Source organism: Ascaphus truei, chromosome 2, assembly GCF_040206685.1.
Source record: "Ascaphus truei isolate aAscTru1 chromosome 2, aAscTru1.hap1, whole genome shotgun sequence".
Lineage (NCBI taxonomy): Eukaryota > Metazoa > Chordata > Amphibia > Anura > Ascaphidae > Ascaphus > Ascaphus truei.
In genome coordinates, this window is record NC_134484.1 from 3,634,857 (window position 1) to 3,661,052 (window position 26,196).

The 26,196-nt window shown below is 48.9% G+C and overlaps 1 protein-coding gene across 1 annotated transcript in view; it reads left to right on the top strand.

Moving 5' to 3' along the window:
- The window catches only part of PPP1R16A (protein phosphatase 1 regulatory subunit 16A), a 103,780-nt gene that overhangs the window by 40,140 nt on the left and 37,444 nt on the right, over positions 1-26,196 (top strand). Inside the window, exon 2 of the mRNA XM_075580868.1 lies at positions 16,990-17,060. Coding sequence (XP_075436983.1) covers positions 16,990-17,060 — 71 coding nt within the window. The remainder of the gene's footprint in view (positions 1-16,989; positions 17,061-26,196) is intronic.

Below are 26,196 nucleotides of genomic sequence, written 5' to 3' on the forward strand. Positions count from 1 at the left end.
TTCCTAATAATGGAGTCCCCTACCACCACAATCTTTCTTTGTATCTGAGCATCCTGAGTCCCCTCTGTGCTGGAGGAACTATTACCCTGGCTGCTAGAGGAATCAGTCTCCCCCAGCCTTGCCATTTATGCCCCGACACTCCCAATATCTTCTCTCAACATGGCAAATCTATTGGGATGGGTCAGCTCAGAAATTACCTGCCTCTCCCTATTGCCCCTGCTTCCCCTTCTAACTATCACCCAGCTACCTACCTGCACCTCACTAACAGCGCCACCATCTGCACCACTAGTCCCAGCCAGGGCCTGCTCAGTGAGCTCTAAACCCCTTTCAAAATTGTCATTGTCCCTCAATATTGCAAGTTGCCTCTTCAGATCAGCAATCTCTGATTCTAAAGAGACCCCCCGCTCACACCTCTCACAGCGGTATGCTCCTTGGAACAGCTGCTCCAAGTGCACATACATGTGGCAAGATGTGCACTGAGTGGCATTCTCAATCCTGCTCATTCTAGCAACTATGAAGGTATAAGTACCAACAATTAACTGTACTTCACTATACTATACCTTGTTTAACCCCTTCCTCGTTCGAACTCCACACTTAATACAACCAGCACTCGTTGTGGTTCTAACTCCACACTTGGTACAACCAGCACTCCTTGTGGTTCGAACTCCACACTTAGTACAACCAGCACTCCTTGTGGTTCTAACTCCACACTTGGTACAACCAGCACTCCTTGTGGTTCGAACTCCACACTTGGTACAACCAGCACTCCTTGTGGTTCGAACTCCACACTTGGTCCAACCAGCACTCCTTGTGGTTCTAACTCCACACTTGGTACAAACAGCACTCCTTGTGGTTCTAACTCCACACTTGGTACAAACAGCACTCCTTGTGGTTCTAACTTCACACTTGGTACAACCAGCACTCCTTGTGGTTCTAACTCCACACTTGGTACAACCAGCACTCCTTGTGGTTCTAACTCCACACTTGGTACAACCAGAACTCCTTGTGGTTCTAACTCCACACTTGGTACAACCAGCACTCCTTGTGGTTCTAACTCCACACTTGGTACAAACAGCACTTGAAATCAAACAATAATACAGATTAGGACACACAAGCTCAGTCTTTGTTACAAGTCTCTGTTATAAAGAGGAACGCACACATCAACTACCCACACCCACTGCAGGAATCACCCAGGCAGGAAAGAAAAACAAGACTCTTACAGACTTTCAATTCCGAACACAATTACAAATAAATGAACCCATTGTTCATTCCCCCAGGTCTAGCCACCCCTGCTAGTATACACAGCACTTCCCTTCTGGTTCTAACTCCACACCTAATACAAACAGCACTTGAAATCAAACAGTAATTCGGTCACACCGATCAGGACACGCAAGCTCCGGATTTGTTACAAGACACTGGTTAATTTTCTCCAAACATGGGCACATACTGACACGCGATGATGATTTGTGTTAGGTATTCAATCCTACACCTGTAATCACAAGCAGACGAGTCTGTAATCTTCGGGATAAACTGGTACACGGTCACTTCACATGTCACCATTGATGGGACCATTCAGGTGTAAGGCCCGTCTCTATGTCCTGCATGTCTAGTGGTATGGAATGAAGGGAAGTACTACACATCCTTTACTAAGGTCCTGTGGGAACGAGCCTGAGGAAGGGGTAGTCAGCCCCGAAACGTTGCCCCTCTTTTGCTCCACCATATTTACTCTGTTTTTTTGCCATTAGGCAGTTTATTGTTTGTACCCAATTCCCCTTGTGTATTTCTTGTTTCCCCTCCCTCCCCTCCCTTCCCTCCCTCCCTCCCCTCCCTCCCCTCCCATTTGTGTTTTACATAGATTTTCCCCAGGCCAGTGTCAATATCATATATATATTATTGTACATTTCTATTATAATACAATCTATTTTTGGGCATATTCCAGGTTTTTTTTCAGTTTATTCTCAAGAGTGCTGGGGACATTACTTTTGTTGCTATATATATATATATACAGTGTTCGACAAACCTATACATTTGCTCGCCCCGGGCGAGTGGATTTAACATCGTGGCAAGCTCCTATTGGCCCAAGCAGCACACGTGTGGTACTAGGTGGCGTGTAGATTTTTTTCTTCGGCGAGTAGATATTTTGGTGATTTGTCGACCATATATATAATGTGTGTCATTGTGACCAAAGATATGTTGGAAAGACAATCGGAGAGATGCGGAGACAAATCCTTGAACATGTTAATGCTATTAAAGATGAGATGGATACCCCTGTTGCTAGACATGTAAACAGACAGGATAATGGGGATCCTAACGGTGTCCACTTTATTGGCTTTGACCATCTTCAGGTGTGGAACGAAAGGGGAGGAGGAGATGTAGGAGGAGGGGGTGTGGGAGAAGATGAGAAACAGAGAGCCGGACAAACAAATATAAACAAAAAACGGCAATCAGTGCATAAAAAGTGCACTAAATAAGGAGGTTGAGTATAAAATAATCCAAAGTGGGGGATCCCGAGCTGAGCCCCCCACCTGACGCCCACTGGTAGGTAAAACTCTGTGACCATCCCAGTGAACTCGGCGTACGTGTGCTCTGCCTGGATACAGGAGTGCACCAGCGCTCAGAACATGGGCACGATGTTTGTTGGGACCTCCCTCTCCAAACGGTGCTTCCTGGCCTTATAAATGGCTAGCTTAGCCAATGCCAGGAGCAGGTTGACGAGGAGATCCCTATGCTGATTGTCCCGGGGAAAAGTGCAGCCAGAACTGCAGGAGAAGGCCCCTCAAGGTGGATAAGAAGGGCTGCAGTCTGGCGCAGCTAAAATAAATATGGTACACGGACTCCCACTCGCCACAGAAGGGGCAGGTGGCGGGGGAGTCCGTAAAGTGGGGCAAGTACTCTCCCGTGCCCGGGGCACCGTGGAGGACTCTCCAACTCAGATCCCCGGTAGGGCGGGGAACCAACTGTGAATAGATCATTATAAACAGTTGCCGGTCATACCCCATAACGCGCAGCTGGCAAAAAAAAAACTGGTCGCCAGCTGGCGCCACTGCGGCGACGGATCTGTGAATAGGTATCTCTGCCGGTATTGGTGGCGGAAAGTGTGTATCAGCTTAAGAACGCCGTGCGTGGGGGAGATATGACGGACTCCTGCGCACAGAGTCACAGTGGACCTACCAGCTAAAAACCCTTAGCCCAGGGGACCCGACGTAAGGGATCCCCATCTATTAAGCGATTACCCACACATCTGTGTGATTACCTTCGGCATCTAACATTGTGCACAAAGATAGTGCCACTCGGGAGCTGATATGAGATACGCTCCTTATGGAGGATTTCCATATATCAATGTGTGGTTCTGTATTTACGAAGACTCCTATTGGTCTATGATGGATAATGCAGGGAGCACGTAAGGAAAATCTGGCACAGTGGTGGCAGCTCCCGGTAATGTAATGCCCACAATGATTAATGAGCACCATATAAACACAACACGTTTGATTAATACATTGTCTTTCCTCTTTCCTTATCGAAGTAACTCTCCTTAGCTACTGTAACAATGCATGTTAATATTTGTCTTCTTACTGCGCTTGTGCTCATAGTTACATAGTTACATAGTAGATGAGGCTGAAAAAAGACATTCATCAAGTTATTTATTTATAACATGTGTTACCAGGAAGTAATACACTGAGAGTTACCTCTCGTTCTCACGCATGTCCTGGGCACAGAGTTATAACGTGTTACAGGCAGTAATACAGTGAGAGTTACCTCTCGTTCTCACGCATGTCCTGGGCACAGGGTTATAACGTGTTACAGGCAGTAATACAGTGAGAGTTACCTCTCGTTCTCACGCATGTCCTGGGCACAGGGTTATAATGTGTTACAGGCAGTAATACAGTGAGAGTTACCTCTAGTTCTCACGCATGTCCTGGGCACAGAGTTATAATGTGTTACAGGCAGTAATACAGTGAGAGTTACCTCTCGTTCTCACGCATGTCCTGGGCACAGAGTTATAACGTGTTACAGGCAGTAATACAGTGAGAGTTACCTCTCGCTCTCACGCATGTCCTGGGCACAGAGTTATAATGTGTTACAGGCAGTAATACAGTGAGAGTTACCTCTCGCTCTCACGCATGTCCTGGGCACAGAGTTATAACATGTGTTACAGGCAGTAATACAGTGAGAGTTACCTCTCACTCTCACGCATGTCCTGGGCACAGAGTTATAACATGTGTTACAGGCAGTAATACAGTGAGAGTTACCTCTCGCTCTCACGCATGTCCTGGGCACAGAGTTATAACATGTGTTACAGGCAGTAATACAGTGAGAGTTACCTCTCCCTCTCACGCATGTCCTGGGCACAGAGTTATAACATGTGTTACAGGCAGTAATACAGTGAGAGTGACCTCTCGTTCTCACGCATGTCCTGGGCACAGAGTTATAACATGTGTTACAGGCAGTAATACAGTGAGAGTTACCTCTCGTTCTCACGCATGTCCTGGGCACAGAGTTATAACATGTGTTACAGGCAGTAATACAGTGAGAGTTACCTCTCGTTCTCACGCATGTCCTGGGCACAGAGTTATAACGTGTTACAGGCAGTAATACAGTGAGAGTTACCTCTCGCTCTCACGCATGTCCTGGGCACAGAGTTATAACGTGTGTTACAGGCAGTAATACAATGAGAGTTACCTCTCGTTCTCACGCATGTCCTGGGCACAGAGTTATAACGTGTGTTACAGGCAGTAATCCAGTGAGAGTTACCTCTCATTCTCACGCATGTCCTGGGCACAGAGTTATAACGTGTTACAGGCAGTAATACAGTGAGAGTTACCTCTCGTTCTCACGCTTGTCCTGGGCACAGAGTTATAACGTGTTACAGGCAGTAATACAGTGAGAGTTACCTCTCGTTCTCACGCATGTCCTGGGCACAGAGTTATAACATGTGTTACAGGCAGTAATACAGTGAGAGTTACCTCTCGCTCTCACGCATGTCCTGGGCACAGAGTTATAACATGTGTTACAGGCAGTAATCCAGTGAGAGTTACCTCTCGTTCTCACGCATGTCCTGGGCACAGAGTTATAACGTGTTACAGGAAGTAATACACTGAGAGTTACCTCTCGCTCTCACGCATGTCCTGGGCACAGAGTTATAACATGTGTTACAGGCAGTAATACAGTGAGAGTTACCTCTCGCTCTCACGCATGTCCTGGGCACAGAGTTATAACATGTGTTACAGGCAGTAATCCAGTGAGAGTTACCTCTCGTTCTCACGCATGTCCTGGGCACAGAGTTATAACGTGTGTTACAGGCAGTAATCCAGTGAGAGTTACCTCTCGTTCTCACGCATGTCAGTTATAACGTCTGTTACAGGCAGTAATACAGTGAGAGTTATCTCTCGTTCTCACGTATGTCCTGGGCACAGAGTTATAACGTGTGTTACAGGCAGTAATACAGTGAGAGTTACCTCTCGTTCTCACGCATGTCCTGGGCACAGAGTTATAACGTCTGTTACAGGCAGTAATACAGTGAGAGTTACCTCTCGTTCTCACGCATGTCCTGGGCACAGGGTTATAACGTGTTACAGGAAGTAATACAGTGAGAGTTACCTCACGTTCTCACGTGTGTCCTGGGCACAGAGTTATAACGTGTTACAGGCAGTAATACAGTGAGAGTTACCTCTCGTTCTCACGCATGTCCTGGGCACAGCGTTATAACGTGTTACAGGCAGTAATACAGTGAGAGTTACCTCTCGTTCTCACGCATGTCCTGGGCACAGAGTTATAACGTCTGTTACAGGCAGTAATACAGTGAGAGTTACCTCTCGTTCTCACGCATGTCCTGGGCACAGGGTTATAACGTGTTACAGGAAGTAATACAGTGAGAGTTACCTCACGTTCTCACGCGTGTCCTGGGCACAGAGTTATAACGTGTTACAGGCAGTAATACAGTGAGAGTTACCTCTCGTTCTCACGCATGTCCTGGGCACAGAGTTATAACGTGTTACAGGCAGTAATACACTGAGAGTTATCTCTCGTTCTCACGCATGTCCTGGGCACAGAGTTATAACATGTGTTACAGGCAGTAATACACTGAGAGTTACCACTCGTTCTCACGCGTGTCCTGGGCACAGAGATATAACATGTGTTACCAGGCAGTAATACAGTGAGAGTTACCGCTCGTTCTCACACCTGTCCTGGGCACAGAGTTATAACGTGTTACAGGCAGTAATACAGTGAGAGTTACCTTTCGTTCTCACGCATGTCCTGGGCACAGAGTTATAACATGTTACAGGAAGTAATACAGTGAGAGTTACCTCTCGTTCTCACGCGTGTCCTGGGCACAGAGTTATAACATGTGTTACCAGGAAGTAATACAGTGAGAGTTACCTCTCGTTCTCACGCATGTCCTGGGCACAGAGTTATAACGTGTTACAGGCAGTAATACAGTGAGAGTTACCTCTCGTTCTCACGCATGTCCTGGGCACAGAGGTATAATGTGTTACAGGCAGTAATACAGTGAGAGTTACCTCTCGTTCTCACGCATGTCCTGGGCACAGAGTTATGATGACAAATACATGGTTACAAATACATCGCTACAATAAGTGAACAGGGTTATACATTGTATACAAGACATTTCATGGCACAAGTTCAACCTCTGCTAAATCTAGACGACAGATACTTTATCCTATATCTATACTGACAGTATATTGATCCAGAGGAAGGCAAACAAAAAAACCCATTAAGGGGAAAATAAATTCCTTCTTGACTCCAAGAATTGGCAATCGGATTAATCCCTGGATCAACATCCTTCCCATGTATACTTATTTGGTATATCCCTGTATACCTTTCCCATCTAAAAAGATGTCCAACCTTTTTTTGAACAAATCTATTGTATCTGCCATCACAGTCTCCATGGGTAAAGAATTCCACAGCGTAACTGCCCTTACTGTAAAGATACTCTGTGTTAATACCCCATCCCTATGGTACCGCGCTACGGAATATGTTGGCGTGTTATAAACAAATGATAGAAATGAGTTAAATATTATTATTATTATTTGTGGTCCTATAGTCCGCCATGGAATTTCCAATCTGGAAAAGGACTGTTCTGAACACATCTAGCTCTCCAGCCACGTATGTAACATTATTAATATTATATTGGTTCCTAGAATTACTATTTTGAAAAACTCTGCAATTAAGTATTTACTTTCCTTTTAACATCAACTCATAATGATGAACAATGAAAGTCCAACTAATAATCATTTATATTTCCTTCCAACGGTGGGTTTTAATCTTTCTTGGCCCAAAATGGTTGATGAGAGGTTGTCACTGGTCAGTTTGGTTATGAGACGGCATTTATTGGGTGTAAGAACGTGATGACGCCGTACAAGCACTGAAACGCGTTGGGTGTAAGAACGTGATGACGCCGTACCAGGAAGTAGTCGGGGTGCCAGGCAGAGCGAGCTCCGGTAAAAGGCAGTCGAGTGGGTGGTGGGGATATGGAAAGCCAGTGTTGGAGGTAGTTAGCCGAGTTATGTATAGCCAATTGACACCGGGACATCATAAATGCAGCTAAGTTTTATATAACGGGCCGATATCCTCTGCATAGCTGGTGATAATCACGGAGAATGACTCTCATTGACACCCACGCATTCAGGCGCTTAGGAATGATGTTCATTATTGCATGACTTGTAATCACATTAGGGCTAGCTATTGCCATCCCAATGATTACGGACTGACCGCTCACTACTCTCCCCTCCGACCCGCGCTAATCTGCTGACTTGTGTCTCTCTCTCCATAACAGAAGGATTCTATATCAGGGCGTGGCCAATGCCGGTCCTTCAGGGCCACCTACAGGTCGGGTTTTAACCATATCCCGGCTACAGCACAGGTGGCTCAATCAGTGGCTCAGTCAAAAACTGAGCCCATCTGTGCTGAAGCAGGGATATCCTTACAATGTTACCTGTTGGTGGCCCTGCAGGACTGGAGTTAGCCGCTCCTGATCTATATGGTAACATTAGTTAATTACATTATTTGGATGGGATTGCCCCTGATACAATGATCATATAATATTAGGAATGATGTGTCTGCCTCGCACTAGCGCACAGGCACCTCTGTATCCCTGTGTAGTTGGTGTTATGGTATAAGCAAGTGTTATATTCAAATATGTAACCAGGCGTGTGGATCCCTGTGTGCATGTAAACCTCCCCGGCCTTGTTCCCTTGGGATCCCTGTGTGCATGTAATCCTCCCCGGCCTTGTTCCCTTGGGATCTCTCTGTGTGCATGTAATCCTCCCCGGCCTTGTTCCCTTGGGATCCCTGTGTGCATGTAATCCTCCCCGGCCTTGTTCCCTTGGGATCCCTGTGTGCATGTAATCCTCCCCGGCCTTGTTCCCTTGGGATCCCTGTGTGCATGTAATCCTCCCCGGCCTTGTTCCCTTGGGATCTCTCTCTGTGTGCATGTAATCCTCCCCGGCCTTGTCCCCTTGGGATCTCTCTGTGTGTATGTAATCCTCCCCGGCCTTGTCCCCTTGGGATCTCTCTCTGTGTGTATGTAATCCTCCCCGGCCTTGTTCCCTTGGGATCTCTCTCTGTGTGTGTATGTAATCCTCCCCGGCCTTGTCCCCTTGGGATCCCTGTGTGTATGTAATCCTCCCCGGCCTTGTTCCCTTCGGATCCCTGTGTGTATGTAATCCTCCCTGGCCTTGTTCCCTTGGGATCTCTCTCTGTGTGTTCATGTAATCCTCCCCGGCCTTGTTCCCTTGGGATCCCTGATTGTATGCAATCCTCCCGGCCTTGTCCCCTTGGGATCTCTCTGTGTGTGTATGTAATCCTCCCCGGCCTTGTTCCCTTGGGATCTCTTTCTGTGTGTATGTAATCCTCCCCGGCCTTGTTCCCTTGGGATCTCTCTGTGTGTATGTAATCCTCCCCGGCCTTGTTCCCTTGGGATCTCTCTCTGTGTGTATGTAATCCTCCCCAGCCTTGTTCCCTTCGGATCCCTGTGTGTATGTAATCCTCCCCGGCCTTGTTCCCTTGGGATCTCTCTCTCTGTGTGCATGTAATCCTCCCCGGCCTTGTTCCATTGGGATCTCTCTGTGTGTATGTAATCCTCCTCGGCCTTGTTCCCTTGGGATCTCTCTTTGTGTGCATGTAATCCTCCCGGCCTTGTTCCCTTGGGATCTCTCTCTGTGTGTATGTAATCCTCCCCGGCCTTGTTCCCTTGGGATCTCTCTGTGTGTATGTAATCCTCCCCGGCCTTGTTCCCTTAGGATCTCTCTCTCTCTGTGTGCATGTAATCCTCCCCGGCCTTGTTCCCTTGGGATCTCTCTGTGTGTGTATGTAATCCTCCCTGGCCTTGTTCCCTTGGGATCTCTCTCTGTGTGTATGTAATCCTCCCCGGCCTTGTTCCCTTGGGATCTCTCTGTGTGCATGTAATCCTCCCCGGCCTTGTTCCCTTGGGATCTCTCTCTGTGTGTATGTAATCCTCCCCGACCTTGTTCCCTTGGGATCTCTCTCTCTGTGCGTGTAATCCTCCCCGGCATTGTTCCCTTGGGATCCCTGTGTGCATGTAATCCTCCCCGGCCTTGTTCCCTTGGGATCTCTCTCTGTGTGCATGTAATCCTCCCCGGCCTTGTTCCCTTGGGATCTCTCTCTGTGTGCATGTAATCCTCCCCGGCCTTGTCCCCTTGGGATCTCTCTGTGTGCATGTAATCCTCCCCGGCCTTGTTCCCTTGGGATCTCTTTCTGTGTGTATGTAATCCTCCCCGGCCTTGTTCCCTTGGGATCTCTCTGTGTGTATGTAATCCTCCCCGGCCTTGTTCCCTTCGGATCCCTGTGTGTATGTAATCCTCCCCGGCCTTGTTCCCTTGGGATCTCTCTCTGTATGTATGTAATCCTCCCCGGCCTTGTTCCATTGGGATCTCTCTGTGTGTATGTAATCCTCCCCGGCCTTGTTCCCTTGGGATCTCTCTGTGTGTGTATGTAATCCTCCCGGCCTTGTTCCCTTTGGATCTCTCTCTGTGTGTATGTAATCCTCCCCGGCCTTGTTCCCTTGGGATCTCTCTGTGTGTATGTAATCCTCCCCGGCCTTGTTCCCTTGGGATCTCTCTCTGTATGTATGTAATCCTCCCCGGCCTTGTTCCATTGGGATCTCTCTGTGTGTATGTAATCCTCCCTGGCCTTGTTCCCTTGGGATCTCTCTTTGTGTGCATGTAATCCTCCCGGCCTTGTTCCCTTTGGATCTCTCTCTGTGTGTATGTAATCCTCCCCGGCCTTGTTCCCTTGGGATCTCTCTGTGTGCATGTAATCCTCCCCGGCCTTGTTCCCTTGGGATCTCTCTCTGTGTGTATGTAATCCTCCCCGACCTTGTTCCCTTGGGATCTCTCTCTCTGTGCGTGTAATCCTCCCCGGCATTGTTCCCTTGGGATCCCTGTGTGCATGTAATCCTCCCCGGCCTTGTTCCCTTGGGATCTCTCTGTGTGTGCATGTAATCCTCCCCGGCCTTGTTCCCTTGGGATCCCTGTGTGCATGTAATCCTCCCCGGCCTTGTTCCCTTGGGATCTCTCTCTGTGTGTATGTAATCCTCCCCGGCCTTGTTCCCTTGGGATCCCTGTGTGTATGTAATTGTCCCCGGCCTTGTTCCCTTGGGATCCCTGTGTGCATGTAATCCTCCCCGGCCTTGTTCCCTTGGGATCTCTCTCTGTGTGCATGTAATCCTCCCCGGCCTTGTCCCCTTGGGATCTCTCTGTGTGTATGTAATCCTCCCCGGCCTTGTCCCCTTGGGATCTCTCTCTGTGTGTATGTAATCCTCCCCGGCCTTGTTCCCTTGGGATCTCTCTCTGTGTGTGTATGTAATCCTCCCCGGCCTTGTCCCCTTGGGATCCCTGTGTGTATGTAATCCTCCCCGGCCTTGTTCCCTTCGGATCCCTGTGTGTATGTAATCCTCCCCGGCCTTGTTCCCTTGGGATCTCTCTCTGTGTGTTCATGTAATCCTCCCTGGCCTTGTTCCCTTGGGATCCCTGATTGTATGCAATCCTCCCGGCCTTGTCCCCTTGGGATCTCTCTGTGTGTGTATGTAATCCTCCCCGGCCTTGTTCCCTTGGGATCTCTTTCTGTGTGTATGTAATCCTCCCCGGCCTTGTTCCCTTGGGATCTCTCTGTGTGTATGTAATCCTCCCCGGCCTTGTTCCCTTGGGATCTCTCTCTGTGTGTATGTAATCCTCCCCAGCCTTGTTCCCTTCGGATCCCTGTGTGTATGTAATCCTCCCCGGCCTTGTTCCCTTGGGATCTCTCTCTCTGTGTGCATGTAATCCTCCCCGGCCTTGTTCCATTGGGATCTCTCTGTGTGTATGTAATCCTCCTCGGCCTTGTTCCCTTGGGATCTCTCTTTGTGTGCATGTAATCCTCCCGGCCTTGTTCCCTTGGGATCTCTCTCTGTGTGTATGTAATCCTCCCCGGCCTTGTTCCCTTGGGATCTCTCTGTGTGTATGTAATCCTCCCCGGCCTTGTTCCCTTAGGATCTCTCTCTCTCTGTGTGCATGTAATCCTCCCCGGCCTTGTTCCCTTGGGATCTCTCTGTGTGTGTATGTAATCCTCCCTGGCCTTGTTCCCTTGGGATCTCTCTCTGTGTGTATGTAATCCTCCCCGGCCTTGTTCCCTTGGGATCTCTCTGTGTGCATGTAATCCTCCCCGGCCTTGTTCCCTTGGGATCTCTCTCTGTGTGTATGTAATCCTCCCCGACCTTGTTCCCTTGGGATCTCTCTCTCTGTGCGTGTAATCCTCCCCGGCATTGTTCCCTTGGGATCCCTGTGTGCATGTAATCCTCCCCGGCCTTGTTCCCTTGGGATCTCTCTCTGTGTGCATGTAATCCTCCCCGGCATTGTTCCCTTGGGATCTCTCTCTGTGTGCATGTAATCCTCCCCGGCCTTGTCCCCTTGGGATCTCTCTGTGTGCATGTAATCCTCCCCGGCCTTGTTCCCTTGGGATCTCTTTCTGTGTGTATGTAATCCTCCCCGGCCTTGTTCCCTTGGGATCTCTCTGTGTGTATGTAATCCTCCCCGGCCTTGTTCCCTTCGGATCCCTGTGTGTATGTAATCCTCCCCGGCCTTGTTCCCTTGGGATCTCTCTCTGTATGTATGTAATCCTCCCCGGCCTTGTTCCATTGGGATCTCTCTGTGTGTATGTAATCCTCCCCGGCCTTGTTCCCTTGGGATCTCTCTGTGTGTGTATGTAATCCTCCCGGCCTTGTTCCCTTTGGATCTCTCTCTGTGTGTATGTAATCCTCCCCGGCCTTGTTCCCTTGGGATCTCTCTGTGTGTATGTAATCCTCCCCGGCCTTGTTCCCTTGGGATCTCTCTCTGTATGTATGTAATCCTCCCCGGCCTTGTTCCATTGGGATCTCTCTGTGTGTATGTAATCCTCCCTGGCCTTGTTCCCTTGGGATCTCTCTTTGTGTGCATGTAATCCTCCCGGCCTTGTTCCCTTTGGATCTCTCTCTGTGTGTATGTAATCCTCCCCGGCCTTGTTCCCTTGGGATCTCTCTGTGTGCATGTAATCCTCCCCGGCCTTGTTCCCTTGGGATCTCTCTCTGTGTGTATGTAATCCTCCCCGACCTTGTTCCCTTGGGATCTCTCTCTCTGTGCGTGTAATCCTCCCCGGCATTGTTCCCTTGGGATCCCTGTGTGCATGTAATCCTCCCCGGCCTTGTTCCCTTGGGATCTCTCTGTGTGTGCATGTAATCCTCCCCGGCCTTGTCCCCTTGGGATCTCTCTCTGTGTGCATGTAATCCTCCCCGGCCTTGTTCCCTTGGGATCTCTCTGTGTGTTCATGTGATCCTCCCCGGCCTTGTTCCCTTGGGATCTCTCTCTCTGTGTGTATGTAATCCTCCTCGGCCTTGTCCCCTTGGGATCTCTCTCTCTGTGTGTGTATGTAATCCTCCCCGGCCTTGTTCCCTTGGGATCCCTCTCTCTGTGTATGTAATCCTCCCCGGCCTTGTTCCCTTGGGATCTCTCTCTGTGTGTATGTAATCCTCCCCGGCCTTGTCCCCTTGGGATCTCTCTCTCTCTGTGTGTATGTAATCCTCCCCGGCCTTGTCCCCTTGGGATCTCTCTGTGTGTGTATGTAATCCTCCCCAGCCTTGTTCCCTTGGGATCTCTCTCTGTGTGTATGTAATCCTCCCCGGCCTTGTTCCCTTGGGATCCCTGTGTGTATGTAATCCTCCCCGGCCTTGTTCCCTTGGGATCTCTCTCTGTGTGTTCATGTAATCCTCCCCGGCCTTGTTCCCTTGGGATCCCTGTGTGTATGTAATCCTCCCCGGCCTTGTTCCCTTGGGATCTCTCTCTGTGTGTTCATGTAATCCTCCCCGGCCTTGTTCCCTTGGGATCCCTGTGTGTATGTAATCCTCACCGGCCTTGTTCCCTTGGGATCTCTCTCTGTGTGTTCATGTAATCCTCCCCGGCCTTGTTCCCTTGGGATCCCTGTGTGTATGTAATCCTCCCCGGCCTTGTTCCCTTTGGATCTCTCTGTGTGCATGTAATCCTCCCCGGCCTTGTTCCCTTGGGATCCCTGTGTGTATGTAATCCTCCCCGGCCTTGTTCCCTTGGGATCTCTGTGTGTATGTAATCCTCCCCGGCCTTGTTCCCTTGGGATCTCTCTCTGTGTGTTCATGTAATCCTCCCCGGCCTTGTTCCCTTGGGATCTCTCTCTGTGTGTTCATGTAATCCTCCCCGGCCTTGTTCCCTTGGGATCCCTGTGTGTATGTAATCCTCCCCGGCCTTGTTCCCTTGGGATCTCTCTCTGTGTGTTCATGTAATCCTCCCCGGCCTTGTTCCCTTGGGATCTCTCTCTGTGTGTTCATGTAATCCTCCCTGGCCTTGTTCCCTTGGGATCCCTGTGTGTATGTAATCCTCCCCGGCCTTGTTCCCTTGGGATCTCTCTCTGTGTGTTCATGTAATCCTCCCCGGCCTTGTTCCCTTGGGATCCCTGTGTGTATGTAATCCTCCCCGGCCTTGTTCCCTTGGGATCTCTCTCTGTGTGTTCATGTAATCCTCCCCGGCCTTGTTCCCTTGGGATCTCTCTCTGTGTGTTCATGTAATCCTCCCCGGCCTTGTTCCCTTGGGATCCCTGTGTGTATGTAATCCTCCCCGGCCTTGTTCCCTTGGGATCTCTCTCTGTGTGTTCATGTAATCCTCCCCGGCCTTGTTCCCTTGGGATCCCTGTGTGTATGTAATCCTCCCCGGCCTTGTTCCCTTGGGATCTCTCTCTGTATGTATGTAATCCTCCCCGGCCTTGTTCCATTGGGATCTCTCTGTGTGTATGTAATCCTCCCCGGCCTTGTTCCCTTGGGATCTCTCTTTGTGTGCATGTAATCCTCCCGGCCTTGTTCCCTTTGGATCTCTCTCTGTGTGTATGTAATCCTCCCCGGCCTTGTTCCCTTGGGATCTCTCTGTGTGCATGTAATCCTCCCCGGCCTTGTTCCCTTGGGATCTCTCTCTGTGTGCATGTAATCCTCCCCGGCCTTGTTCCCTTGGGATCTCTCTCTGTGTGTATGTAATCCTCCCCGACCTTGTTCCCTTGGGATCTCTCTCTCTGTGCGTGTAATCCTCCCCGGCATTGTTCCCTTGGGATCCCTGTGTGCATGTAATCCTCCCCGGCCTTGTTCCCTTGGGATCTCTCTGTGTGTGCATGTAATCCTCCCCGGCCTTGTCCCCTTGGGATCTCTCTCTGTGTGCATGTAATCCTCCCCGGCCTTGTTCCCTTGGGATCTCTCTGTGTGTTCATGTGATCCTCCCCGGCCTTGTTCCCTTGGGATCTCTCTCTCTGTGTGTATGTAATCCTCCTCGGCCTTGTCCCCTTGGGATCTCTCTCTCTGTGTGTGTATGTAATCCTCCCCGGCCTTGTTCCCTTGGGATCTCTCTCTCTGTGTATGTAATCCTCCCCGGCCTTGTTCCCTTGGGATCTCTCTCTGTGTGTATGTAATCCTCCCCGGCCTTGTCCCCTTGGGATCTCTCTCTCTCTGTGTGTATGTAATCCTCCCCGGCCTTGTCCCCTTGGGATCTCTCTGTGTGTGTATGTAATCCTCCCCAGCCTTGTTCCCTTGGGATCTCTCTCTGTGTGTATGTAATCCTCCCCGGCCTTGTTCCCTTGGGATCCCTGTGTGTATGTAATACTCCCCGGCCTTGTTCCCTTGGGATCTCTCTCTGTGTGTTCATGTAATCCTCCCCGGCCTTGTTCCCTTGGGATCCCTGTGTGTATGTAATCCTCCCCGGCCTTGTTCCCTTGGGATCTCTCTCTGTGTGTGCATGTAATCCTCCCTGGCCTTGTTCCCTTGGATCCCTGTGTGTATGTAATCCTCCCCGGCCTTGTTCCCTTGGGATCCCTGTGTGCATGTAATCCTCCCCGGCCTTGTTCCCTTGGGATCCCTGTGTGTATGTAATCCTCCCCGGCCTTGTTCCCTTGGGATCCCTGTGTGCATGTAATCCTCCCCGGCCTTGTTCCCTTGGGATCCCTGTGTGCATGTAATCCTCCCCGGCCTTGTTCCCTTGGGATCTCTCTGTGTGCATGTAATCCTCCCCGGCCTTGTTCCCTTGGGATCCCTGTGTGTATGTAATCCTCCCCGGCCTTGTTCCCTTGGGATCTCTCTCTCTGTGTGTTCATGTAATCCTCCCCGGCCTTGTTCCCTTGGGATCCCTGTGTGCATGTAATCCTCCCCGGCCTTGTTCCCTTGGGATCTCTCTGTGTGCATGTAATCCTCCCTGGCCTTGTTCCCTTGGGATCCCTGTGTGTATGTAATCCTCCCCGGCCTTATTCCCTTGGGATCTCTCTCTGTGTGTATGTAATCCTCCCCGGCCTTGTTCCCTTGGGATCCCTGTGTGTATGTAATTGTCCCCGGCCTTGTTCCCTTGGGATCCCTGTGTGCATGTAATCCTCCCCGGCCTTGTTCCCTTGGGATCTCTCTCTGTGTGCATGTAATCCTCCCCGGCCTTGTTCCCTTGGGATCCCTGTGTGCATGTAATCCTCCCCGGCCTTGTTCCCTTGGGATCCCTGTGTGCCTAGTCTCCAGGTTAATGAAATGAGGAAGTGCGGGGGTACGAGACGCCCACAGTGATTCGGGAATCCCCCGGTATATGCATCAGTGGGGTGTCCTTACCAGTAACTGCTTCCCTCTTACTCATTGAATTTGTAAATAATTTATTACCTGCTTATTGTTTCCTTTAGCAATTAGAGTGTAAGCTCTGTGGGACAGGGCCTCCTTTAGCCATTAGAGTGTCAGCTCTGCGGGACAGGGTCTCCTTTAGCCATTAGAGTTTAAGCTCTGTGGGACAGGGCCTCCTTTATCCATTAGAGTGTAAGCTCTGTGGGACAGGGTCTCCTTTAGCCATTAGAGTGTAAGCTCTGTGGGACAGGGTCTCCTTTAGCCATTAGAGTTTAAGCTCTGTGGGACAGGGTCTCCTTTAGCCATTAGAGTGTAAGCTCTGCGGGACAGGGCCTCCTTTAGCCATTAGAGTGTAAGCTCTGTGGACAGGGCCTCCTTTAGCCATTAGAGTGTAAGCTCTACGGGACAGGGTTTCCTTTAGCCATTAGAGTGTAAGCTCTGTGGGACAGGGCCTCCTTTAGCCATTAGATTGTAAGCTCTGTGGGACAGGGTCTCCTTTAGCCCATTAGAGTGTAAGCTCTGTGGGACAGGGCCTCCTTTAGCCCATTAGAGTGTAAGCTCTGTGGGACAGGGTTATATTGTCGGATACCTTTCGCAATTATTCCCAGTGTTTGTAATGTACGTACCTCGCTATTTGTAATGTTGTACAGCGCTGCGTACATGGCGGGCGCTATAGAAAGACAATGACATACGCACGTGTCACAGGCCGCTCTGGCAGTGAGGGGTTAATATTGGAGGCTGGCGGGACACGGAGTTGGTTTGAGGCTCAGATTGGCGGCCGCGGTTACATAAAGTCTCTCTGCGCCGGAGAATCCGCGTCCGGTAACACGCTGCTCTTTATTTTCCAGTGCGGCAGTTACTACGGAAAGAATTCAGCCCCAACCTGTACAATGAGGACCGTCTGACTGCGCTGCATCAGGTGGGGACTCACCTCTGTATAACACGCACGGCGCGTCGTTAAAGCTGCAGGTCAAGCTGCCGTTTTTAAAAAAATATATTTTTTTCTCCATTCAATACGTGCATCAATACAATCTGCGCACTGACAGGTGATTAGCTAAACTGCAGATCAATATGTGCATCAATACAATCTGCACACTGACAGGTGATTAGCTAAGCTGCAGATCAATACAATCTGCACACTGACAGGTGATTAGCTAAGCTGCAGATCAATATGTGCATCAATACAATCTGCACACTGACAGGTGATTAGCTAAGCTGCAGATCAATATGTGCATCAATACAATCTGCACACTGACACGTGATTAGCTAAGCTGCAGATCAATATGTGCATCAATACAATCTGCACACAGACACGTGATTAGCTAAGCTGCAGATCAATATGTGCATTAATACAATCTGCGCACTGACACGTGATTAGCTAAACTGCAGATCAATATGTGCATCAATACAATCTGCGCACTGACAGGTGATTAGCTAAGCTGCAGATCAATACAATCTGCACACTGACACGTGATTAGCTAAGCTGCAGATCAATATGTGCATCAATACAATCTGCACACTGACAGGTTATTAGCTAAACTGCAGATCAATACAATCTGCACACTGACAGGTGATTAGCTAAACTGCAGATCAATACAATCTGCACACTGACAGGTGATTAGCTAAGCTGCAGATCAATACAATCTGTACACTGACAGGTGATTAGCTAAACTGCAGATCAATACAATCTGCACACTGACAGGTGATTAGCTAAACTGCAGATCAATATGTGCATCAATACAATCTGCACACTGACAGGTGATTAGCTAAACTGCAGATCAATACAATCTGCACACTGACAGGTGATTAGCTAAACTGCAGATCAATATGTGCATCAATACAATCTGCACACTGACAGGTGATTAGCTAAGCTGCAGATCAATACAATCTGCACACTGACAGGTGATTAGCTAAACTGCAGATCAATATGTGCATCAATACAATCTGCACACTGACAGGTGATTAGCTAAGCTGCAGATCAATACGTGCATCAATACAATCTGCACACTGACAGGTGATTAGCTAAGCTGCAGATCAATATGTGCATCAATACAATCTGCACACTGACAGGTGATTAGCTAAGCTGCAGATCAATATGCGCATCAATACAATCTGCACACTGACAAGTGATTAGCTAAACTGCAGATCAATATGTTCATCAATACAATCTGCACACTGACACGTGATTAGCTAAACTGCAGATCAATATGTGCATCAATACAATCTGCACACTGACAGATGATTAGCTAAACTGCAGATCAATATGTGCATCAATACAATCTGCACACTGACAAGTGATTAGCTAAACTGCAGATCAATATGTGCATCAATACAATCTGCACACAGACAGGTGATTAGCTGAGCTCCAGATCAATACAATCTGCACACTGACAGGTGATTAGCTAAACTGCAGATCAATACAATCTGCACACTGACAGGTGATTAGCTAAACTGCAGATCAATACAATCTGCACACTGACACGTGATTAACACTGACACGTGATTAGCTAAGCTGCAGATCAATATGCTCATCAATACAATCTGCACACTGACACGTGATTAACACTGACACGTGATTAGCTAAACTGCAGATCAATACAATCTGCACACTGACACGTGATTACCTAAAATGCAGATCAATACAATCTGCAACTGACAGGAGATTAGCTAAAATGCAGATCAATATGTGCATCAATACAATCTGCACACTGACAAGTGATTAGCTAAACTGCAGATCAATACGTGCATCAATACAATCTGCACACTGACAGGTGATTAGCTAAACTGCAGATCAATATGTGCATCAATACAATCTGCACACTGACACGTGATTACCTAAAATGCAGATCAATACAATCTGCACACTGACAGGTGATTAGCTAAACTGCAGATCAATATGCGCATCAATACAATCTGTGCACTGACAGGTGATTAGCTAAGCTGCAGATCAATACGTGCATCAATACAATCTGCACACTGACAGGTGATTAGCTAAGCTGCAGATCAATACGTGCATCAATACAATCTGCACACTGACAGGTGATTAGCTAAGCTGCAGATCAATACGTGCATCAATACAATCTGCACACTGACAAGTGATTAGCTAAGCTACAGATCAATATGTGCATCAATACAATCTGCACACTGACAGGTGATTAGCTAAACTGCAGATCAATACGTGCATCAATACAATCTGCACACTGACAGGTGATTAGCTAAGCTGCAGATCAATATGTGCATCAATACAATCTGCACACTGACAGGTGATTAGCTAAGCTGCAGATCAATATGCGCATCAATACAATCTGCACACTGACAAGTGATTAGCTAAGCTACAGATCAATATGTGCATCAATACAATCTGCACACTGACAGGTGATTAGCTAAGCTACAGATCAATACGTGCATCAATACAATCTGCACACTGACAGATGATTAGCTAAACTGCAGATCAATATGTGCATCAATACAATCTGCACACTGACAGGTGATTAGCTAAGCTGCAGATCAATACAATCTGCACACTGACAGGTGATTAGCTAAGCTGCAGATCAATATGTGCATCAATACAATCTGCACACTGACAGGTGATTAGCTAAGCTGCAGATCAATATGTGCATCAATACAATCTGCACACTGACACATGATTAGCTAAGCTGCAGATCAATATGTGCATCAATACAATCTGCACACAGACACGTGATTAGCTAAGCTGCAGATCAATATGTGCATTAATACAATCTGCGCACTGACACGTGATTAGCTAAACTGCAGATCAATATGTGCATCAATACAATCTGCGCACTGACAGGTGATTAGCTAAACTGCAGATCAATACAATCTGCACACTGAAACGTGATTAGCTAAGATGCAGATCAATATGTGCATCAATACAATCTGCACACTGACAGGTGATTAGCTAAACTGCAGATCAATACAATCTGCACACTGACAGGTGATTAGCTAAGCTGCAGATCAATACAATCTGTACACTGACAGGTGATTAGCTAAACTGCAGATCAATACAATCTGCACACTGACAGGTGATTAGCTAAACTGCAGATCAATATGTGCATCAATACAATCTGCACACTGACAGGTGATTAGCTAAGCTGCAGATCAATACGTGCATCAATACAATCTGCACACTGACAGGTGATTAGCTAAGCTGCAGATCAATATGTGCATCAATACAATCTGCACACTGACAGGTGATTAGCTAAGCTGCAGATCAATATGCGCATCAATACAATCTGCACACTGACAAGTGATTAGCTAAACTGCAGATCAATATGTTCATCAATACAATCTGCACACTGACACGTGATTAGCTAAACTGCAGATCAATATGTGCATCAATACAATCTGCACACTGACAGATGATTAGCTAAACTGCAGATCAATATGTGCATCAATACAATCTGCACACTGACAAGTGATTAGCTAAACTGCAGATCAATATGTGCATCAATACAATCTGCACACAGACAGGTGATTAGCTGAGCTCCAGATCAATACAATCTGCACACTGACAGGTGATTAGCTAAGCTGCAGATCAATACAATCTGCACACTGACACGTGATTAACACTGACACGTGATTAGCTAAACTGCAGATCAATATGCGCATCAATACAATCTGCACACTGACACGTGATTAACACTGACACGTGATTAGCTAAACTGCAGATCAATACAATCTGCACACTGACAGGTGATTAGCTAAGGTGCAGATCAATACAATCTGCACACTGACACGTGATTAACACTGACACGTGATTAGCTAAGCTGCAGATCAATATGCGCATCAATACAATCTGCACACTGACACGTGATTACCTAAAATGCAGATCAATACAATCTGCACACTGACTTGAGATTAGCTAAAATGCAGATCAATATGTGCATCAATACAATCTGCACACTGACAAGTGATTAGCTAAACTGCAGATCAATACGTGCATCAATACAATCTGCACACTGACAGGTGATTAGCTAAACTGCAGATCAATATGCGCATCAATACAATCTGTGCACTGACAGGAGATTAGCTAAATTGCAGATCAATACAATCTGCACACTGACAGGAGATTAGCTAAAATGCAGATCAATATGTGCATCAATACAATCTGCACACTGACAAGTGATTAGCTGAAATGCAGATCAATACAATCTGCACACTGACAGGAGATTAGCTAAACTGCAGATCAATACAATCTGCGCACTGACAGGTGATTAGCTAAACTGCAGATCAATACAATCTGCACACTGACAGGAGATTAGCTAAACTGCCGATCGATCCGTTCTCCTGTAATTCATCGCTTGCTCCGGGTTATTTCATTCAGTTCTTGCACAGCATTGTGGGCAATGTAGTTCCTGGAATATGATTGACTGAGCAGTTACTAGATACAATTGGTGCACTGCTAGAGAGGGGGCGGGGCTCAGAGCCAGAGTACTTGGGATGACCCTGTGTCCTTGGTACTGCCCTTGGGATGACCCTGTGTCCTTTATACTGCCCTTGGGATGACCCCGTGTCCTTTGACCTGCCCTTGGGATGACCCCGTGTCCTTGGTACTGCCCTTGGGATGACCCTGTGTCCTTGGTACTGCCCTTGGGATGACCCTGTGTCCTTGGTACTGCCCTTTGGATGACCCCGTGTCCTTTATACTGCCCTTGGGATGACCCCGTGTCCTTGGTACTGCCCTTGGGATGACCCTGTGTCCTTGGTACTGCCCTTGGGATGACCCCGTGTCCTTGGTACTGCCCTTGGGATGACCCCGTGTCCTTTATACTGCCCTTGGGATGACCCTGTGTCCTTGGTACTGCCCTTGGGATGACCCCGTGTCCTTGGTACTGCCCTTGGTATGACCCTGTGTCCTTGGTACTGCCCTTGGTATGACCCCGTGTCCTTGGTACTGCCCTTGGGATGACCCGGTGTCCTTGGTACTGCCCTTGGGATGACCCCGTGTCCTTGGTACTGCCCTTGGGATGACCCCGTGTCCTTTATACTGCCCTTGGGATGACCCTGTGTCCTTGGGATTCACCGTGTGTCCATGGTACAGCCCCCAGTACCATGACCCTGTGTCCTGGTACTGCCCTCGGGATGACCCTGTGTCCTTTGGACTGCCCTTGGGATGACACTGTATCCTTGGTGCTGCCCTTGGGATGACCCTGTGTCCTGGTACTGCCATTGGGATGACACTGTGTCCTTGGTACTGCCCTTGGGATGACCCTGTGTCCTTGGTACTGCCCTTGGGATGACCCTGTGTCCTTGGTACTGCCCTTGGGATTCACCGTGTGTCCATGGTACTGCCCCCAGTACCATGACCCTGTGTCCTGGTACTGCCCTCGGGATGACCCTGTGTCCTTTGGACTGCCCTTGGGATGACACTGTATCCTTGGTGCTGCCCTTGGGATGACCCTGTGTCCTGGTACTGCCATTGGGATGACACCGTGTCCTTGGTACTGCCCTTGGGATGACGCTGTGTCCTTGGTACTGCCCTTGGGATGACCCCGTGTCCTTGGTACTGCCCTTGGGATGACTCTGTGTCCTTGGTACTGCCCTTGGGATGACCCCGTGTCCTTGGTACTGCCCTTGGGATGACCCTATGTCCTTGGTTGTGCCCTTGGGATGACCCTGTGTCCTTGGTACTGCCCTTGGGATGACCCCGTGTCCTTGGAACTGCCCTTGGGATGACCCCGTGTCTTTGGTACTGCCCTTGGGATGACCCTGTGTCCTTGGTACTGCCCTTGGGATGACCCCATGTCCTTGGTACTGCCCTTGGGATGACCCTGTGTCCCGGTACTGCCCTTGGGATGACCCTGTGTCCTTTATACTGCCCTTGGGATGACTCCGTGTCCTTGGTACTGCCCTTGGGATGACCCCGTGTCCTTGGTACTGCCCTTGGGATGACCCCGTGTCCTTGGTACTGCCCTTAGGATGACACCGTGTCCTTTATACTGCCCTTGGGATGACCCCGTGTCCTTGGTACTGCCCTTGGGATGACCCTGTGTCCTTGGTACTGCCCTTGGGATGACCCCGTGTCCTTTGACCTGCCCTTGGGATGAGCCCGTGTCCTTGGTACTGCCCTTGTTATGACCCTGTGTCCTTGGTACTGCCCTTGGGATGACCCCGTGTCCTTGGTACTGCCCTTTGGATGACCCCGTGTCCTTGGTACTGCCCTTGGGATGACCCTGTGTTCTTGGTACTGCCCTTGGGATGACCATGTGTCCTGGTACTGCCCTTAGGCTCTCTGTAGCTCTTTTTAAATTCTGGGGATGTCACTTGTGCAAGAATATGCCGCCGGGGGAGGATAAAATGGCCGCTGCCAGATACACACATCAGGACAGCAGAGGCTGCTATGATAATACCTCTGGGAAAACGGAACATTTTAAAGACCTGAAACGATGAAATAGATCAGCACAGCCTGGGAACTGCCCCTGCTGGGACTCTCATGTGTTTTAGAATGGAGTTGCTGCTTATAGGAGGTAAATGTTGGTGTAACCCTTATTCCCCCCCCCCCCCCCCTAGACTCATCTGACATATCTAGGGTGTGTGAGGGCAGATTACATGTACTGGGTGGTGCGTACCTGTGTGGAACAGGAGGGCCCGAGTCTCCCGCGGTGGTGTGGGGGATCACAGGACCGGGCTTCTGAGGTAGTAGCCTCCATGCTTTAGTGGTGCAGCGCCTCCATCTTCTATACTCCCAGGGATATGGGATAGGACCTGTATAGAAAAGTGAACCCTGGTCCCAGGGTGGATGCTCCAGAATCACACAACAGTCTTTGATAAAAAGGTAATGTCTCTCTTTATTGGTCCGAGCCGCGCCCGGCTAAAGTGGCGACCAGCAGCCACAACAACAACAGCAATGTCCCCACTTCACACGACCCTCCAATCTGTACAGGCCTTTCCTCCTCTCCTTCCCTCCAAGTGTACTCTCCGACAGGATGGACTGCGCTGGGGCCTCAATACCCCACTGCCCACCTCAGAGGGTATCCTCTGAGTGGGGGATGGATTCCTCCCATCACCCCATCATCGGGGTGAGGGGCATTGGTCCATCTCAACTCGGCTCGCTATCCAAGTGTCATAGGCCAGAGTTCTCTCTCTTGCTAGGTATACTCCTCTCACTCCCAGGACAGACTCCAGAGTCCACTCCCTCGTAGACTCCAGAATAGACAGCCTGTCACTTACAGGAATGGGCTGCTAAATAGGCTTAGCCCCACCCATCATGACGTCAGCAGTACCTCCCCTCTGTCTCATGCCTGCAGCAGAGTCAGGGGCCTGCATCTATCACTCAGGGCAGGGCTTGAAGGGGGGAAAACCCATGATCACTACTGGTGCCTGCCCTTAACAGGACTTACCACAGTAGGAGGAAGATATGTATAGCCGGTGCTGTTTACAGGGGGCTACACTGGTATAAACAGAACATACACCTGGGAGATTATTTTTCTCACTGTCTGACAGTAAACAGACTGTGATAAGCAGAGATGTGAGGGAGCTTTCCCGCGCTCTCCCGCCTCCCGTTTGGGAGTCTGCGTGAAGAAGAGACCTGTGAGGTTCATAAGACAGGAAGGGGAACACCCAAAGAAATGGCCCCCCACTAACCCGCACAGCAAGCACACCGGGCATCTCAATGCACTGTCAGGTCATTGGTCTATAGACCCTTGTATCACCTCCCCCTCCCCCCACACCAGAACCCCCCCGGAATAAACACCGGCGCATTAAGTTGGGTATAACTACCCCCGGCCTTTTATTTAAGTAATAGTCCCCTCAGATCAGGGCATTACTGGCCAATAATGCCCTGGCTGGAAGAGTTGCAGGCCCGAGGCGAAGCCGAGGTAACCCAGCCAGGGCATTATTGGCCAGTAATGCCCTGTTCTGAGGGGATTATTACTATTATAGGCTAAATGTAGCTTATTTCATAAATAATAGACACTTTTGTATAGTTATATAGATTTTTTTATTAAAATAAAATGGTAAATACACGAAACAACCTCTATATACGCTTACACTGCAGCTATCTATATCCACACACTGCCACCCCCTCTGTGTACACACACACACACACACACACACACACACACACACACACACACACACACACACACACACACACACACACACACACACACACGCTCTAGACACACAACACAGCACCTCTACACTCACAACACAGCACATCTACACACAACACAGCACCTCTACACACAAACAACACAGCAGCTCTACACACACAACACATCAGCTCTACACACACAACAAAGCAGCTTTACACACACAAACTCTGCTGCTTCACACACATGCTACACCCATAAACACTGCTACTGACACTGACACACACACACACACACACACACACACACACTGGAGCTCTATACACACACACATCAGCTCCACACACAAACTGCTGCTACACATACCACAACACAACACACACACACTGTACCACAATAAAAAATGCAGCCACTTACTAAACTTTGCACTCCCTCCCATCTCTACACACAACACAGCACCTCTACACACACCCCACACACAACACAGCACCTCTACACACACCCCACACACAACACAGCACCTCTACACACACAACATACACACACAACATACACACACAACATACATACACACACATACATACACACACAACATAAACACACACAACACCTCTATACACAGCACCTCTACACACAACACTGCACCTCTATACACACACACACACACACACACACACACACACACAAACTGCTGCTACGCACATAAACACTGCTACTGACACACACACACTGGAGCTCTATACACACACACAGCACCTCTACACAAATATACAACAGCACAGCACACACACACTGCTACTGACACACTCACAAAGAAACTGCAGACAGCCACTTATTTGCTTGAGGACTGGTCGCCCAACCGAAGAACCCTATGTGCTCACCGCCGCGCCTGTCCCAGTAAGATCCCCATAAACCCGCTTTCTAGGAGGACACCCCCAGGCCCACAAGTCCTGGACCAGACCTGAGACGGCCTCCCCCACTCAACCACCATTGGGCCAACCA